Source organism: Cnephaeus nilssonii (assembly GCF_951640355.1).
Source record: "Cnephaeus nilssonii genome assembly, chromosome: 17".
Lineage (NCBI taxonomy): Eukaryota > Metazoa > Chordata > Mammalia > Chiroptera > Vespertilionidae > Cnephaeus > Cnephaeus nilssonii.
Window position 1 is genome coordinate 23,937,773 of NC_137088.1, and position 17,232 is coordinate 23,955,004.

At 49.9% G+C, this 17,232-nt stretch overlaps 1 protein-coding gene across 1 annotated transcript in view; it reads left to right on the forward strand.

Moving 5' to 3' along the window:
- RFTN1 (raftlin, lipid raft linker 1) overlaps positions 1-17,232 on the forward strand; it is a 173,851-nt gene that overhangs the window by 116,332 nt on the left and 40,287 nt on the right. Inside the window, exons 5-6 of the mRNA XM_079794541.1 lie at positions 4,388-4,682; positions 12,967-13,170. Coding sequence (XP_079650667.1) covers positions 4,388-4,682; positions 12,967-13,170 — 499 coding nt within the window. The remainder of the gene's footprint in view (positions 1-4,387; positions 4,683-12,966; positions 13,171-17,232) is intronic.

Below are 17,232 nucleotides of genomic sequence, written 5' to 3' on the forward strand. Positions count from 1 at the left end.
CCTACGATGGTTGCATCTGTACTGAACATGTGCAGACTTTTTGGAATCATTATTTCCTAAACAATACAGTATGACAACTATTTACATAGCACTTACATTGTGTTATGTATTATAAGTAACCTAGAGATGATTTAAAGTACCTGAGAGGTTGTGCATAGGTTATATGCAATTGTTATATCACTTTATATAAGGGACTTGAGTATCCGTGGATTTTATTATCCACAAGGGTCCTGAAATCAATTCCCCACAGATGTTGAAGGATGACTGCATCTGTCTATCTACCTACCTACCTATCATCTATCTATCGAGAGAAAGATTGAGTTTGAAATTGATGTATTTTAAGGAATTGCCAGCTAGCAAGTCCAAAATCTGTAAGGCCATCTAGCAGGCTAGAGATTCAGGTAAGAGTGATGTTGCCATCTTGACTCTGAAGGTTGAAGACTCAGGTAGCTTTTCTGTGCTATTGTCTACATGCAAAATTCCTTCTTCTTTGGAGAACCTCAGTCTTTGCTCATCATGCCTTCAATTGATTGGGCGAGGCCCACCCACATTATGGCGAGTGATCTGCTTTACTTAAAGTCACTGGAGAGTAGGTGTTAATCACAGCTGAAAAATACCTTCACAGCAACATCTTGACTAGTGTTGACCAAACAATTAGTCACCCTAATTTAGCCAAGTTGACACATGAAATTAACCATGACACCTTCTTCATTGGATTCAGACGAAATGGTATTACACTATCTCTGACCCTTGACCTACACTATCTAATATGACCTGTGGGTATTCCCAATTCCCACTGACCTGTCAGCAGGAGCCTTTTCTGCTCTCTTTTTCTATGTTACATTAGCTTTCATTTTTACTAAACCCACCCCGTCTCTCATTTCTCCCTGACTGGTTTCACCCTGACTGATATATGTACTCTAAAACACAAGTAAGTGTACCAGACTGGTATATATAGTACACTTACTATTTGTAACATGGTATTCATTTTGAAAGTAAAGTAGCAAACAGTATGTTCTAGATTTTCCAGGACTATCCAAATAGTCTGTTGTTATTTTTAATGAAAATGATGCTTCAAATACATACCCAAAGGTGATTATTTTTTACAATGCATTGAGGCTTTGTATAGAAATAATTTTTTAAAAAAAATAAATCGTTTTCCACATCATGAGATTTCTGATTTTAGGTTTAGAAAATATAGTTACCACCAAATTTGTTCTTATTCATTATAGAGCAATTGAATGAAGTCTTGGATCCATCAAAAGTGGTATTATTTAATATTTGGTGCCTACACCAGCAATGATCACTCCCTTAAGTTTTGTGGGTGGGGTGCTTATGAAATGCAGCAGAAATGAGAAGAAGGTGGGTAAGAGCTTTATTTCCGTTTAAAATAGTATCTAGCTGGGCATCTTGGCACAGGTTAGATTATATAAAATAGAAAGAGTGGTTTTGTTGAAGGAGCTTCAGGATGGATTTAGGATATTCAGAGTCGTACCTGAGCATTACCTGTGAATTAGCCCTGTGATGGTTGACCAATTTCCTCTTCTGTAAGGTATTATTTGAGGCCTAGGATAATGCGTGTTAAAGTTCTGAGTAGAAGTTGTACAGTGTTAACAGTTGTTTTAAGAAGCCACAGTTGTTAGGGAAATTTTGTGGGGAATTTCATAACCCAGGTGACATGGGTACTCATGATTTGATCTTCCATGCTGATTTGACTCTGTGCTCGTGAAGACCTGGTGTAGCTTGAAGTAACAGTGGTGTCCAGCACCAGCTGTTGAGCACCTAAATAAAGTGATCTCAGATATAAGAGAATGGGGGAGGTAGTCCCGAAACATGGGGGCATAAATCTGGCAGGATGTGGTGAGTGTACACATGGGATTTTAGAAAGGGAAGAGCTAAGGAAGATGCCAGTTTGAAGAGTTGAGGTCTTGGGTGGACGCTGTGAGCTGTGATCACCAGCCGTGTCTGTCTGAACCCCAGAGAAAAATTAGGGCTGTGGAGTTCAGATTTGGGAATCATTAACATATGCCTAGTGGTTAAACCCAGGAGGTCACCTAGTGGAGTGTAGAGTGGTAAGAGCTGGTGGCTGAGGATGAATCCTGCTAAACACGACCTAATCCTCACCATTATCGTGCACATGAGCCCTGCTCAGTAACAGTTATGGATGAACAAATGAGTGAATGAGTGAATGGGAAACAAACATGGCTCAGTTTGACAAACAGTCAAATGACTTTCAGAAGGTGCCTGTGCTAGAGTAAGGTAGAAAACCAGAAATGTCAAGGCCCCCAGGGTCTAGCCAAACAGTGGTCTTTATAAAATCTAAATGCCGTTTCCCTGGTTAAGAAGGACTCCTCACCCTTTCTGGTAAACAGTTGGGCAGCCTGTGTCAAGCCTTTGTTAAGTTAAAATCCCTTAACCCAAGCATGTCAAACTTTCGGCCCACAGGTCGCATGCCTCGTTTACTTGGCCCGTGTTAGCTTTGAGTTTGACATGCTTGCCTTAACCCATTCATTCCACTTCCAGGAATCCACCCAAAGAAAGTACATAGTGCTGCAGACAAAGATTTATGTAGAGAGAGAAAAAAAAAGATTTATGTAGAAAGATGGTTCATATTCCTGGGACATGAACTTCCCTGGAAGGCTTGGGTTGGGATGTTTTTTAAAGTTTTGATACTGTGTACAACTATAGTTCAGGATACAGAATGTTCGTTAGTGTTTAAGATAGAAGATGAGCAAAGAAATCTTGTGATTTGCTCTCAGACCCTCCCCTGTTCTCTGCTCTTGGAGTTCCCTTAGTGGGAACGTTGGGGATATTCTGGCCTGCAGGATGACGTGAGAGCCTTTATTGGCATCCATGATATGGCCCTTGTGATTTCCAGTTCAACCTCATTTCGGGGCATTCCTGGCTTCTCGTGTCATGTTCCAGAAATATTTTGAGAAGTTTCTTGAATACATCAGGATGTTGTACACCACCAAGCCTTTGCCCATGGTAATCCTTCCTTCTCTCTATCTACATTGCCCTTCTCCCATTTAGTGAACTCCTAGTCATCCTTCAAACAAAACAATTTATGTAAAGTGACTATTGCAGTCAGTGCCTGACACATAGTAGGTCTACAGTAAGTGGTAATTACTACTATTGCTATTGTTGTGTCCAGCACAGGCTAGACTTTATAGAAAAGACTGGACTGCATGTTTGCATCTGCCCTAAATTGTCTTCTAGAATGTGTGGTATTGCACTAAAATGACCTTCTGCTTAAAGTTAGGGTGGTTCATCCAACGATGGCTGCCAAGGCTTGCTCCTCCCCAAAAGAGTAACTCCATGCTGATATTTCTTACTAATTCTCAAATGGAGATGATCACTGCAGAGGTCTCAGGATTTTCTGAGGTCATCTACTTAGGGATTGGTGACTAAGACTTAACACAATTTGGAGGTCTCTACCTCCTGATTTATTTGAGCATCCTTGCCCAGAAAATCCCCTAAAGTTCATCTTCTAGTTTTGGCTGGCTTTTGCTTGATTTTATTAGGCTATTACTTTTATGGTTTGCTTTGTTTTTCACTTATGACTACTACGTTCAATTGTCTGGGAGAATTTTTTAGGGAGAGTTAAAATGCCACAATACTCTATGTGGCCATTAGGCCCCCACTTGTGGGCTCAGAAAGTGAGAAGGAACTTACCCATTACCTAGACTGGATGGTGTGGACCATGGCCTGCAGAATCATACATCTGCCCGAGCAGCGCCTGTGGGCCTGGCGTGGTCTCCGGCTCCTCCAGCTTCACCGGGGACCAGCAGCACCCCCAAGCAGGTGTCCCCTCTTGTGGGAACGTGGGATTCTGCTCTCCCACAGTGGTGATTTTCCCCATCTCTGCCCTTCGCTGCCAAAACAATTGTTTAAAAGAGGAAGCTCTTTGGGTCATAAAATGTCATCAGGTAGTTAGTATGTACTTATGTAGGCATACTGGATTATACAGTAGCCTGCTTGGCAGGAAGTTGGTGATTCATCAGAAAAAAAAAAAAGTGAAAAAATAAACTCTTACCAAATGAACTTCCTCTTTCAAACTCTCTTTGTTTCAGCTCATCCTTTTAGACCCTTTCCTAGCCTCTTAGAAAAATAAAATAAAAATAAAAGTAATAGTACAGTGTTTCAAAGGCAGGTCATCCCAGCTCTTTGCAGCTCCATGCTGTGTTTTCCCGTGGTTAGAAAAAACAAGGCCCATGCTCTCCGCCCCCAGTCAGGCCAGGGCTGGGGTGCATGTACTGCCTAGACACGGTGCCTCCGCCAGCTCCCTAGGTTTCATGTTGAGGCGTTTTGGATGTTTCCTGTGTAGAGCATCCCATTGGTAGAGCATTCCATTCACGCGGTTCTCTTCATTTTGTTTGCCTCCCAGGTCCAGGAGGCGGCCAGTCGGGGCCTGAAATTCGTGAGTGTCATCCCTCACTACCACTGCCCTGTGAACTCAGCAGGCAGCAGCCCCCCGGCGGGGGGTGGGGACAAGAACCCAGGTGCTCCAGCACGGGCGGATGGAAGCCCAGAGCCAAACCAGGGCCCAGGAGGGGAGACACCCATCACCGCCAAACAGCCCAGCTTGCCTTTGGAAGAGGGGGACGGTGCAGACTTTTCCAAGACTCTGGATGGACCGGATGGGGACCTGTCCGAAGTGCCTGGGGAACCACCCTCGGGAAGTAAGTATGTGGGCACAGGGACTCTTGGCCCGAGGGAAGAGAGGCTAACAGCGTCTCGGGAATCCCCATGGCATTTTACGAAAAAGAAATGGAATGAGAATGTAGAGAGCGCCACCCATCAAACAGGAGAAAGTGTATCACGTGTTTATCTGGGTCTCTGGACTTACTGAAGCTGTGACTTCCGGGGGGAGCAGAACCACACCAAATGGACTCGCAGTTGCTCCAAAATGGGCACGTTTGAAGTGGATTCTCACACTTGAGTTATTTCACCCACGTGCTTTTGCACTGCCCTTGAGTTACCCCCCTGTAACACAGGAAGTGCTAACGGGCCAGCACCCATGCAAAGCAGAGGCTCCATTTGGGGCTCACTTGTTTTAAATATCTGCCTGAAGAAAGAAATCGGGAAAGCCAGTTGAGGACACAGTGTGCGGGAAATTGGTGACTCAACTCACTAGGCTGGAAACAGCCAGATTTCAGGGAGTTGGGTGGACAGATCGGCACCAGGCAGAGAACACTTGGCCGATATGTGAATCCTCTTAATCACATAACAACGGCCATTAGAGCATGCACTTTGGGTTGGGGATTTCAAATAACAACACAACAGTGTCGAAGCCGACATGTTTTACTACTTCCTGTGTACCAGGCCCTGTGCCAATACACATTTTATAGGACCGATCTCTTAATGCTCCCGATAGCTCCAGGATTTGGGTGAGCTCTAGTATGGCCCGTTTTACAGCAGAGTAAACTGAGGTTGAGAGAGTCAATCTTTGTCCAGGCTGGGTACTGGCAGGTCCGGCATGTGAGCCCAGGCAGGCCTAGCCACCATCCCAATTCACCTCTCTTACTTGGTCTTTCCTGTGTAATATCCTAATAGACTCACAAGATTTATTGGGGCCCTCAGTTTATAGACAGTAATATTTCTCTTTGTTTCCCCACAATTCCCTTTCCTCTTCTTTCTCCAGGAAACCTAGCATATAGCCATTTCCTGAGAGCCAGGTACTTATATGAGCTGGGCGGCCTCTTCCAGTCTTTGGAAGGTGAATCAGTAACAAGACTGACAGGAGGCGACCCCAAGCCTTAGGAGGCCTTTCTCCTTCGCCTTTCTGGATTATCTCCCTGGTTAATGTTATTATTTATTTACTAATTCTTGAAATTAGCCTTAAATAAATGATGAAGAGTGGTTCGTGCTTTGAGAATAGAAAAGAAGGTGAAGTGTGTGTGGGGTTTTTTGTTATGCCAGTACTTCCTGAAAAGAACACTGTGGGATGGTTCATTCTGGGGACTTATTTGCCAAGTTGATTTAGAGGGAGAGAGATTGGCGCTGCCTCAGTTCTTGGATGTATTAGGATTTCTGTTTATTCGAGGCCCAGATCCCCGTTAGGTACTGCAGTAGAGCTCTTTGTCCGTGGGATTTTTCACTGTTCGAGGTAGACTTCTGCTCCCTCCAGAGTAGCTGAGAGCACATTGAGACCCTGTGTATGCCTCCTAATGAATGTCCAAGTCTTATTCCAGAAACCTCCATCCGCTCATTGCTGATGGTCTGGGGGTGTGCGCGCTGAGAAGGAAGACGAACCCCTTGGAGCCCTTCTCTACAATCCAGATTGCGGGGGGTGGGGGGCGGGGGGCAGGAGTTGTGGAGAGGCAGGTGGCACCGTGGTTAGGAACCTGGAGTCTGTTTCCATGCCAGACCGCTACCTTCTAGCTAGGCAGTCTTGGCCAACATACCCTTCTATGCCTCTGTGTCTTACCCTGGAAAAATAGGGATAGAACAATAGTTCGTTGATGGAAGGTTAAATGACATGCACATTTGAAACACTTGCCACTGCTTGATTCCTAAGTGTGAGCTGTTAGTATTGGGGTACAGGTTGCTCTGAATGGAACCCTGGCTTTGAGAAAGGAGGCAGTTCATACTGAGGTTCCCCTCAGGAGTTTTCAGATATTTCCTGTTCCAGAATCCACCTTTCCCCAAGATTTTTTCCAGACGTCCTGCCTTCTGAGTTTGACCCCAGGGAGAGTTCACTGCGGCGGTTTATCCCAGGATCCACCTCTCCCCAGGTGCCTCCTGCTGCCCTGTGACTGTTCACCTCCCTTAGCTGAAGACTCCCCCGTCACAGAACACCCAGAGACCCCTGAACACCAGCGTGCCCTGGCCTGTGTGTCATCTCCCCAGGTCCCTATTCTCCACACTAGAAAACTAGTTCCTGCCGGGGAATACGGGTTCATGTGTGTCTGGATGTGGTCAACAAAACAGTGGAAGGGAATGTTAGCTGTGTAAGGTGTTATAGCACCTCCTCCCATCTCACTACGTGGGCACCTGTCTGTCTGTTGTCTAGACATGAGGCTGGCTCTTACCTCTCTGCTCAGGAGGCCACAGGTCCCTGAAATGTAGACAGCTCACTGTCATCCTTTTCCTCTCTTTGTGGAATAAATGAGTCTTTGTGTGTGTTTTTTCAGCAGTGCATGAACACACAGGGGTTACTAGTGCCTGTGCATGGCCTTGTGGTGGATGGACAGACCACAGTCACAATGGTGATGACCCTCTAAGTGGTCTCGGTTCTTCCTGTGTGTCCTCTTGATGGCACCTCATGACAGCTTTATGACAGAAGACGCTGTTAGTGTGCCCATTTCACAGATGAGGAAAGTCGCCTCCCATGCCCGCATAGAGTTAAATTTTATCTCCTGGCTTCAGCCGTCGGCCTGCTTGAAGGCCAGACGTCCAGGGCCTCTGCCCGCATTGGTCATTCATGGCCCTCATCTCACCGCAGCCTCTCCCCTAATCTTTGCCTTGGGAACTCTTTTCCTGGCACCACCCCCAAACGCGCCCCATACGCTTCCCCTCTTGGCTGCTTGCTCAGCTTTCAGTTTGCCTTCCTCTCAGGGCCCCCTAAGGAGGGTGAAGTGTTTTTACGCCTCCTCCTGCCAGGTGGGCTTAAATAGGCAATCACAGCAAGACAATTAAAAGAAGACCCGAGGGAGTCTCCCTCCTTTCCCCCTCTTTCTCCTCAGTTAATTTATTTCCTTTATAGGAGGCCTAGGGGAGCCAGTCTAGGCCGGGGCTGCTCAGATAGGGCTTGCCGGCGAATTCTCCCTCAGACACAGAGCTGGTTGCGCCCTCCTCACCCCCACAGGCTCCAGGGAACGGCGGCTCTGGTCCAGAGGTTATGCCGTGTGCCCCCTCGGCCCCCTCGGCCGCCCATCATGTGGTGTTCTTCCTGCTCACTGACTTTTATTTCCTGGTCCGGGGGGATTTCCTGTTGGTTTGATGGCCTCGCTGTGCAGCGATCACCTGAGCTGGCGCAGGGACCGCCCCAGGCCTGGCTGCCCCAGGACGCTTCCCCTTTCCCTCTCACACTCCCCCGCCCCAGGCAGCTCTGCTCAGAAGAGCAGGGCCAGGCCCCCTGTGAGGCACCTCTGTCCGTAGGGAGCTTGTGTTCTTCCTTTGTGACAAGCAGGCTGGGTGGGAAGGCCCGTGCAGGGAGAGGTTAGGAAGGTGTCGCCGATGTCCACCTGCCACTTCTCTCCTGGCCTCCAGCGTCCCTGCCTTGTCCTTCCCTCAGTATCTCTGTTGCTGCCACTTCGGTCACAGAAACAAGGAGGCCGGACAGGTTCGTGCAAATTGGAACTGTTCTCGCTGTCACTGAAATAATACAGTGTCTTCAAAGCATTGCCCTTCTCACCCTGTGCCCACTCCAGTGCTCACAGTGCCAGGCAGAAACCTGGGCCAGGGGGTCTCCGTGGCACTGCTCGGCGGAGGGGATTGTAGTCCGCAGGCCTCCTTGGCGGGCAGCTCATTGTGAGAGGAGAGAGAGGAGGTACTCTCCTGAGTCTGGCTTTTCTGATACGTGGCCCCTCCCTTCCCTGTGCCCCCAGGATAGTTCTACCCCGTGGTCCTGCCCCCTCCCCCCCACCCCACATCTGCCACCTGCCACCATCTTTCTGGCCTTTCACTCAGCCCATTAGCAAACAGCTATTGAGCTCCCACCCGCCGTCCTCGGCTCCCGCCTTCTGTGCACTGATGACATTAGCCTCTTGTTAGATTTGGGAAACAGCCCAGGCTTGGGGTTTGAAAGGCTCTTGGCTTTGCCACTTACCAGCTTGTGATTTCTGGGGGATCCACTTAAGGTTTCTGGGCACAGAACCAATGGAGACTGAGAGAGTCACATGAGATGGTGAAGGCGAAAGGCCTTGTCAATACAGTGTGTGTGCGTGTGGCTGCAGTGGGTTATCCTTACCAGTGGGTTCCCGTGGCGTGCTGTGCATGCAGTGGTGCCCATACTTTGCCCTCGCAAACAGAGGTGCCTGTGGTTAGCGCCCGAGCCTTTTCCCAAATTGAGGAATCTGGACAGGCCCAAGGCCCCCTGCCCTCTCTTCCCACCATGGTGCCCACAGCCCTGCCTTCCCAATGCAAACCTTTCGGCTTAGCTCCCCCTGCCCGTGACCTCAGCAGACCTTACCCCCCACTCAGTCCAGCTACCAGGCCACGTCTGGCTCCCACTTGTTTCTTCCCATCCAGCTAACTCACCAGCCTCCTCCTCCTCCCAGTCTAGCCCTTGGAGCCCCGTGCCTTAAGCCAGACTCTGAGCTCTCTCTTCCCTCCAGCCTGGAGGACTCCTGGAGCACCAGCTAGCCCCGCTGCTGCCTGCAAGTCACCGCCTCTCTGGGGCCTTGCCTGCAGACAGGCTGCAGACTTCCACCGCATACCTAAGGTCCCACTGCCTGCTGCAGGCCTCAGACCTGGGCATCTGCCTCCTTCCTCCCTGCTCCCCGGGGGCTCAGCAAGGCCAGAGTGGGCTGCTATCAGACAGGCAGCACCCAGCGAGCCCACACCCCCTCTCCCTCCCCCGGATTCCTGCATTATCTGGCTTAGGTCCATCAGCAGACACCTGTGCATCACCTGTCATATTACAGGGACACTCCTTGTCACAGAGGATCGGAACGGCACAAGGGGGAAAGAGAAAGACAACAAGATAGAAATACAACACAGTCTTTTTTTGATTTTTATTGAGGAAGGGGAAGAGAGAGAGAGAGAGAGAGAGAGAGAGAGAGAGAGAGAGAGAGATAGGAGCATGGATGAGATGAGAAAGGAATATCATCGAGCGGCTGCCTTCCGCATGCCCCTAGTGGGGATTGAGCCCCACAACCCAGGCATGTGCCCTGACGGAGAATCAAAACAGTGACTTCTTGGTTCCAGAGTCGAAGCTCAACCACTGAGCCACGCCAGCCAGGCACAATAAGACAGTCTTGATGCTTCTTCAGTGTTCTGCCAGGCCCGGTCTCCAGCCATTCTCAGAACATTCTCAGAAACAATGCCTTCCCCCCTCCCTCCTCTGGGACTTTCTGTCCAATGTCTGGAAAAGTCTTCCAGCTGGGGTCATGCGTGAGTCACAGAGCAGCTGAGAAACTTTAAACAAACTTGGGGCTTCTTTCTGGCCTCCCTGGTGCCTGCTCATGTGAGGATGTGTTTCGGAGAATCAGAATATTAAAACATCAAAGGACGTCATTCAGGGACAGTTTCTCTTGGCTGGTTTCCACGTGAGTAGAGAGAGAGGATTGTGGCCAAGGAGACAGAGGGACGGAGTTTACCACAGGGTTATGCATCTGAAATCAGGTTTCTCCCAATATTTCATTTCTCCGAATGCTTTGGAGGCTCTTGATTCCAACAGCATTTCCTTTCCTTCTTGACAAATGTATTTCTGTCTCTGGCCTCGGTCCTCCACCCTGGGGAGGGTCCAGATGGGAAGATGGGGGCCCTGTTACCACTGCACCATGTGTGATAGGCCCTACCTTCCCTCCACACCACCCCGCACTCTCACTTCTCACTTTGGCCTTCCCCTTTTTCTGTTCTGTTTCGCATTGGGGAAAGTTGTGTTTCTGTCTTGCCATGTGTGGGGGGCGGGGGATCCTGTGTGATCGGGTGTTGTCATACAGTTTTGGATTTTGGCCACTTCCAAATTCCCCACTCACGCCTCCCATGTAAAGGCTGGGATTTCTCTGTAATTCTTATGTATTCGTGCTTGACGATAGCAGGCTATCGCGGCTGTTGCGCTGGCCCACCTGGGAGTCCCCTGGGGACAGCTTTCTCAGCCTCTGCCTGCAGTTGTCCCTGAGAATGGCCTCAAATTCCAGGAATCTGGATGGGCCCAGGCGCAGCATGCCCAGGATGAATGCCTCAAGGGTGGCCCTCAGTCCCTGAGGCTAACAGCCCCGGCTGGCTTGCCCCTTGGTGTGTTCTGTACTGCAACTGAGGGGAACTGAACCTGTATGATCCGAATGATAACCCTTGAGTTAATGCACCCTTCATTGGCCCTCATCTCTTCCCCTGTTTCCCACCCCTACCCCCTCACTCTGTTTCCTGGGATCACTTCCCAGATAACCAATTGCACCCAAAGGCTTAGCAGGCTCTGCTTCTGAAGAAATCCAGATGAAGTTAAGGACTCATTTGAGCATTGCTTAGCCTCTTGCCTTTGTAGCTTTGGCTCTTTACTTAAACCCCTGGCACCTAGGGCTGGGAAATGCCTGATTATCTCGTTCACATCCTGTCCCTCCCCCGGCCCCAATGCATTGCTTGGGCCCCCTCCATGACAAATCTTGCTTTGCTTGACCCCATCCCTCGTGTGTGTGTTTGAAGGTCACGAAATAGTGTAGTGGTGGCCAGTTTTGTACACCGAGACCTACTTTCTCCTGTGAAAGCCGTCACTGGCTGGGACAGCTCCCTGAGTCAGGCGGGCAGGCTGAGAAAGGTAATTTGGGGTGCGGACCGTGAAGAGGCCAGAGGTGCTTGTTTGAAATCCAGGTGGCCGCTTGTGAAGATGGGCACTTTCCTTTCCTAATTGGTCCCAGCCAGTGGATACCAGGAAATGACACACACCCCCCGCCGCCCCCGCCTTACCCGTGGAGCTTAACTCTTGCTGATGACAAAGGCTCACGGCCCAGCATTGCTCCCCAGAGATCTCTGCTGATGCTGGCTCAGATGGGGCTGCGAAAAGACTTCCTTTGTCCAAAATACAATTCCTATGTGAGATAATTTTAGATGCTACACGGATGGACATATTTGGCGTTAATGTGCCTCATCGTTCCCTCCTGTTTATAGCAAGTGGTAGTTGTTTCCCTTATGATCTGGAAGCAGAGTTTCCTTTTACGATGCATTTATTCGAATAAAGGAAAGTGAGTCTGTTTATTTGGCTAGTGCAGAAACTATGAAATACGGACAGGTCAGCGACAGCGTCTCAGAGCGTGGGTGTAGGCCAGGTGTCTCCTGCGGGGAGCGTGAGGGTGACATTTGTCTTTTTTGCTAATGTTTATGGCCTTTAAAATATTTCTTTGAAAGAAGGGCAGGGATTTTCTTACTGAAACAGATATTTTTGGAAACCAATGCATATGCCCGAGTAGCCTATGGAAGCGGGTTTTTTTTTTTTTTAAGCTGTGTGAACCCTGATTGCCTGACTAAAAGAGAAACACAAAAATAGACCTTCGGACTTAGATGGAAATTCCAGGTACTCGCTGCGGAGGCCAGTACTGCTCACTCGTGGCCTGCAGCACGTACGGCAGGCGCGGGTCAGCTGCCGCGTGGTGGTGACTATTGATTTTTGAAAAGCCGGGCTAGGAAGGAGGGAACAGGAAGTTTAGCCCCCCCCCCCACCACCACCACCATCCCGCTGCCAGTGTCTGCCTGCCTGGCTGAGCAGACCTTCCACTCCAGGCAGGAACCCTCATTTACGGGAACGTATTTATTTTTACATATCAATGATGTATTTTTGATGTGCTTGATTAAGTATTATGGGCTCAGCCCCAGGAAACACCACTGCAGTTTATAAATAGCGAGTTGAGGGGTGGACAGGGTTCCTGGAATTGCGGCAGTATTTTTGCTTTTATGTGCCTGTGTACATTGATGACTGTTTTTTTTGTGTGTGTGTTTTTCAGACCAGCTCTCGCCCAAGTACGTCTGCTTTTTCTTTCAAAACACCTTTGTGTGAGTTTCTCCGACTCTCTACTCTGTCCTTCTCTCAAACACCTAACTGCACAAATGAGTAATTCCAGATAACATTATATGCCCGATTCAAAACTTAGGTCTCCACTTGAAGTTCATGAGGCCATGTCCCTTTCAGGGCACTCCTAACTCACTGCTTGGAATCAGGGTTTTATTGTCTGGCAACAGCGCTCCCTCGCCGAGATTTTACCTCCGATGTCATGTCTCAGGCTCCTGAGAGATTCCACTAGACCCAATGAGGCAGCTCTGATCACTGTCTAAACTCAATCTCCCCGCCCCCTTTACAAATCCCCACAGAAATGGAGATCTTCGCCCTTTTCAACAAACCGAAGAGCCATCAGGAGTGCCGGCAATACTATACGGTCAGCATTCCCCTCCGGGTCTCCACGAACGGCCAGGCAGTGAGCGGTCTGGATGCCAACTGGCTGGAGCACATGAGCGACCACTTCCGGAAAGGAGGCGTGCTGGTGAATGCCATCTTCTACCTTGGCCTGGTCAATGGTATGGAACCCACAGCCCTCGGGTGGCCCTGGAGAACTCTGCTTCTCGTTCTTGTCTGCTTAGCCCCGTGGTCGGCAAACTGCGGCTCGCGAGCCACAGGCGGCTCTTTGGCCCCTTGAGTGTGGCTCTTCCACAAAATACCACGGCCTGGGCGAGTCTGTTTTGAAGAAGTGGCATTAGAAGAAGTTTAAGTTTAAAAAATTTGGCTCTCAAAAGAAATTTCAATCGTTGTACTGTTGATATTTGGCTCTGTTGACTAATGAGTTTGCCGACCACTGTAGTTAGCCCATCTTCAGAGCCTGTTTCGCTCAGAGAACTCCGCAGCTGATAAATGTGCTGCATTTGATTTCCCATGAACACGCCTTGAGGCGTTTTCCGTAAAGCCCGCCACCTATGCTCTCTCTCTCAACCTTGCCAGGGGTCAGCCAGGTCTCTTCTGAAATGCCAGAGACAGAGGCGTGATTCTGTTTCACTGGCGGTGGTCTCCATCTGTGTTGCTTTTCAAGGCTTTGAAAAAGATTTTTTCCCCCGGTTTTGTTAATTGCCCCCTGGGATCATGCCTCTCCGAAAGTGTGAATTGTTTGTAGACACTCTTACAGTTTGGAGTAGCAGTAGCAGCACCTCGGAATTAGCAGCAGAGACGTGCGCTGAACAGCCTGATTCCTGCAAGCTCCGTGGGGACACGCGCTGTTCCCGGGTCTCGTGGCACCCAGGACTCCCTCCCCAATGATGGGTTATCTCTGGGGCTTGTTGCATGGGGTGGCAATGTTGCTGGTATCAGCTTTTCGAAGGCAGAGAGCAAGTCTGCCCAACCTGGGGAAATTTGTCAAGCAATTAGGAGGGTTTTGGGGTTAACACAAAGGCAAGTTGAGTCACTAGGGTGCATCCAAGCTGGGAGGCAACTGGGGAGTGGGGCCAACAAGCCCACCGCTGTGGATCCTGAGGGCTGCCAGTCAGCAGGACTCCCAGGTAAGTGAAATGTTGCACCGAATTTGTTAATCCCAGCAAAACGTGTATGTGTGGGGGGGCGGGGGGCGGGGGGTGGAGCGGGGGACGGAGCACCAACAGCACAGCATCTGGGTTGTTGAGTCGTTTTCTCTCTAAGAGTTGCCAAAGTCAGGAATGGAATTGGATTTTACATTAGTTGCCATGTCAGCAAACACACACAGAAGAGACATCAGTCTTCATTCTGGATGTACCTTCTACATGTCACCCAAAGCCTTAGAACACTACAGCACAGACAGGTCTCAACTTTGGACGCCCTCCCTTGTTACTAGAGAAATATCAATAGCTAAGTTAATGTGATAGCATAGCAGCAGCCGGCATCGGATGGTAGAGTGGTCACAGCCACCTGTGCGGTGGGCGAATGACAGAAGGAAGGTGACTGGTTCATCATGAACACATCCCGAGCGGCGCTGTCCCAGTAGAACTTCGTGCCATGGTGGGAATATTCTATTTCTATTTCTGTGCTGTCCAGTATGGTAGCCACGCATGGCTAATGACCAGTTGAAATGTGGCTGGGAGGGCTGAGGAATTGAATTTTAGAATTTCATTTTCATTCGTTTAAATTTCAGTGACTGTCCGGCCAGTGTGGTTAACCCAGGCACCAAGAGGTCGCGGGTTCAGTTCCCAATCAGGGCATATGCCCGGTTTGTGGCTTGATCCCCAGTGGGGGGCGATGAATGATGTTCCTCTCTCATCAATGTTTCTATCTCTCTAGCCCTTTCTCTTCCTCTCTCTCTACCAAAAAAAAACAAAAAACAAAAAAAACCCAATAAATTTCAAGGACTGTATGTGGCTAGTGGCTAGTGTATTGGACAGTACAGTGCTAGAGTATCCATTGCGTGGATGTAACTAAGGAAGAGTCCGTTCGGTTCTCTGGCAGCAAGGTCGGTAACGTCCCTGAATACAAGGCGGCTTTCCATGGTGCTTGCAACGTCCCCTGAAGCTAGAGAATGTCACCATCTGTTCTGAGATGCACCATAAAACATCAGTGGCATCGGCTTGGGGGAAAATGTTCACAGCCCTGATTCATCAGCACTGGGGGGGAACTCTTCACTTCCTGCTTCCTGCAGGGACACCCCATCTCCCATCTTGGATTGTGGTCACATCAGCTCTTTTTATCTCCTCTGGGTGCTCCCGGAGGCTCCCTGTGGCCGCACATAGTTTTGCGTTTCTCCTTAGGAAGAACTGATGGTTAGTTGTGCTCACATCTTAAAGCTGCAGGGAGGCACCGAAGGTGGCAGCTACACAGCCAGCCACTGGTAATCTCCCCCTTCGGAGCACTGGGGAGTCAAAAGAGACGTTTTTCTCTTTGGCCTTACTGCCCGCACACGTCAGGGGCAAGCTGGACCCAAGAGGTCACCTTGAAAGCTCGCAGTGCCATTCATTGTCTCTCTAGCCACTGTGGCTTTGGCAGTGGAGGCTGAGTCTCCTCCCCTCCTCCTCACCCCATTCTTCAACCTGGAGTCCAGCCACACAGACTTTTCTTCCGATTTGACTCGGGTGTTTGAAATGCTGTTCTGTCCCCCTGTTGGCTTTAGCTGCATTCAGTCCAGCCTTCCTGCCTTGAAGACACAAGGTGAAATTCCCCCTGGCAAGCGCAGCTGTGAGAGCCTGCACCGAGCCCGTGGCATCTCCACGGCGGGGCTGCCCACGGCGAGGGCTCCGCCCGCGCTGCCACATCTCTGTCGCGGGGACGGCTGCAAACTTCTCAGAACAGAATTCATTTAAGCCCTCTCCACATTCAAACCCGATTCCACCCTGTGTGTTTCTGGCGGGAGGGAGAGTGTGACTTGGGAATAATGCTCAGTGGGTTAGGGCGTGTCTGCTCTGGAAAAGCCCAAGGTTTTCGTTGGCCAAGAATGAAATATGCATATGTTCTTTTCCCAGAATTGAAAAAAAAAAAGGCAAGGTATTCATAATTAGAAAAGGAACCTGTTTCTAAGAAGGCAATTAGTGTCCTTACAAATAGAGCTGGAAGCACATCTTTAAGCTGTTTGCCATCTGGAAAAGCACCCGTCTTACTCCTGCATGCGTCTTTGTACTCCAGATTATTTTCCACAGAGTCAGAGAACTCACGAGAACTTTGTCCCATAAACAAGGCGATGTTTCAGCCTGAATTACGCAGTTAAGATTCCAGCTTCTGTTTTCGAGGCTCTGCTCCCCAGGACATGGAAAGACTCGCCTGGTCCTCAGGTTTGGGCTTCTGTTCGTGGTGTCCAGGGCTCCTGTCCTCAGAATGATCAGGTGTCTTGGGCTGGGGAGGCTGTGCCCTTAGACCCTGGCAAGCTAAGGCCCAGGTGAAAGCAAAGCGTGATGATGCTAACGGCCGGTACCTAGCTGGTACTGTGTGCTGTTGCTACTCTAAGCAGTTCAAACATAGCAACTCATTGATTCCCCGGGGAAGGAGGCACAGTTGTTACCCCTGCATTACAGTTGTGGACACAGAGGCACAGAGCGACTAGGTCATTGCCCAGGCAAGGAGGTGGCAGGGAGAAAGAAGGGTGTGGGCAGGGGAAGGGACATGAGGAGGAGAGAAGAGAGGTGGCCCTCGGGGAGGATGGGGAGCTCCAGGGTCACCCTCAGGGAAGTAGCGAGACCTGGGTGGCCAGCCAGCAGTGTGGATGGATCCCAGGGCTGGTCAGACAGCAGAGCAGACAGGCACATAGAAACACTCCAGCCAGTGGGACAGAGGCCAGAATCGACGCTTCTAGAGGGCGGAAGAGGCGGGGAGGAGACCCTCTGCTGAGCTTGCTGTGATGAGGAGTCGGCAGGCACTAGGAGTCGGGTCAGGGTGAGGCGGAGCTGGCTGCCCACCATCTGAAGACCCACCCAGGAACCTGATTTCTCACCCAGGGCGTCCAGGCCAGCAGAATCCCTGCTGCCATTGTGGCCACTGAGGCTGCTGCTGCCACCACCAGCTCCGCTTGCCCTGCCCGGGCCCTCCCTGTGCCCCCTAGCCCTGTCCTTGCTCTGCACTTCTGTCATTCTACCCTCACCCTGCCTTGTCCCCTCTTTGCCCTCCACTTGTCCCCATCTCACTCTGTCCTCACTTTTCTC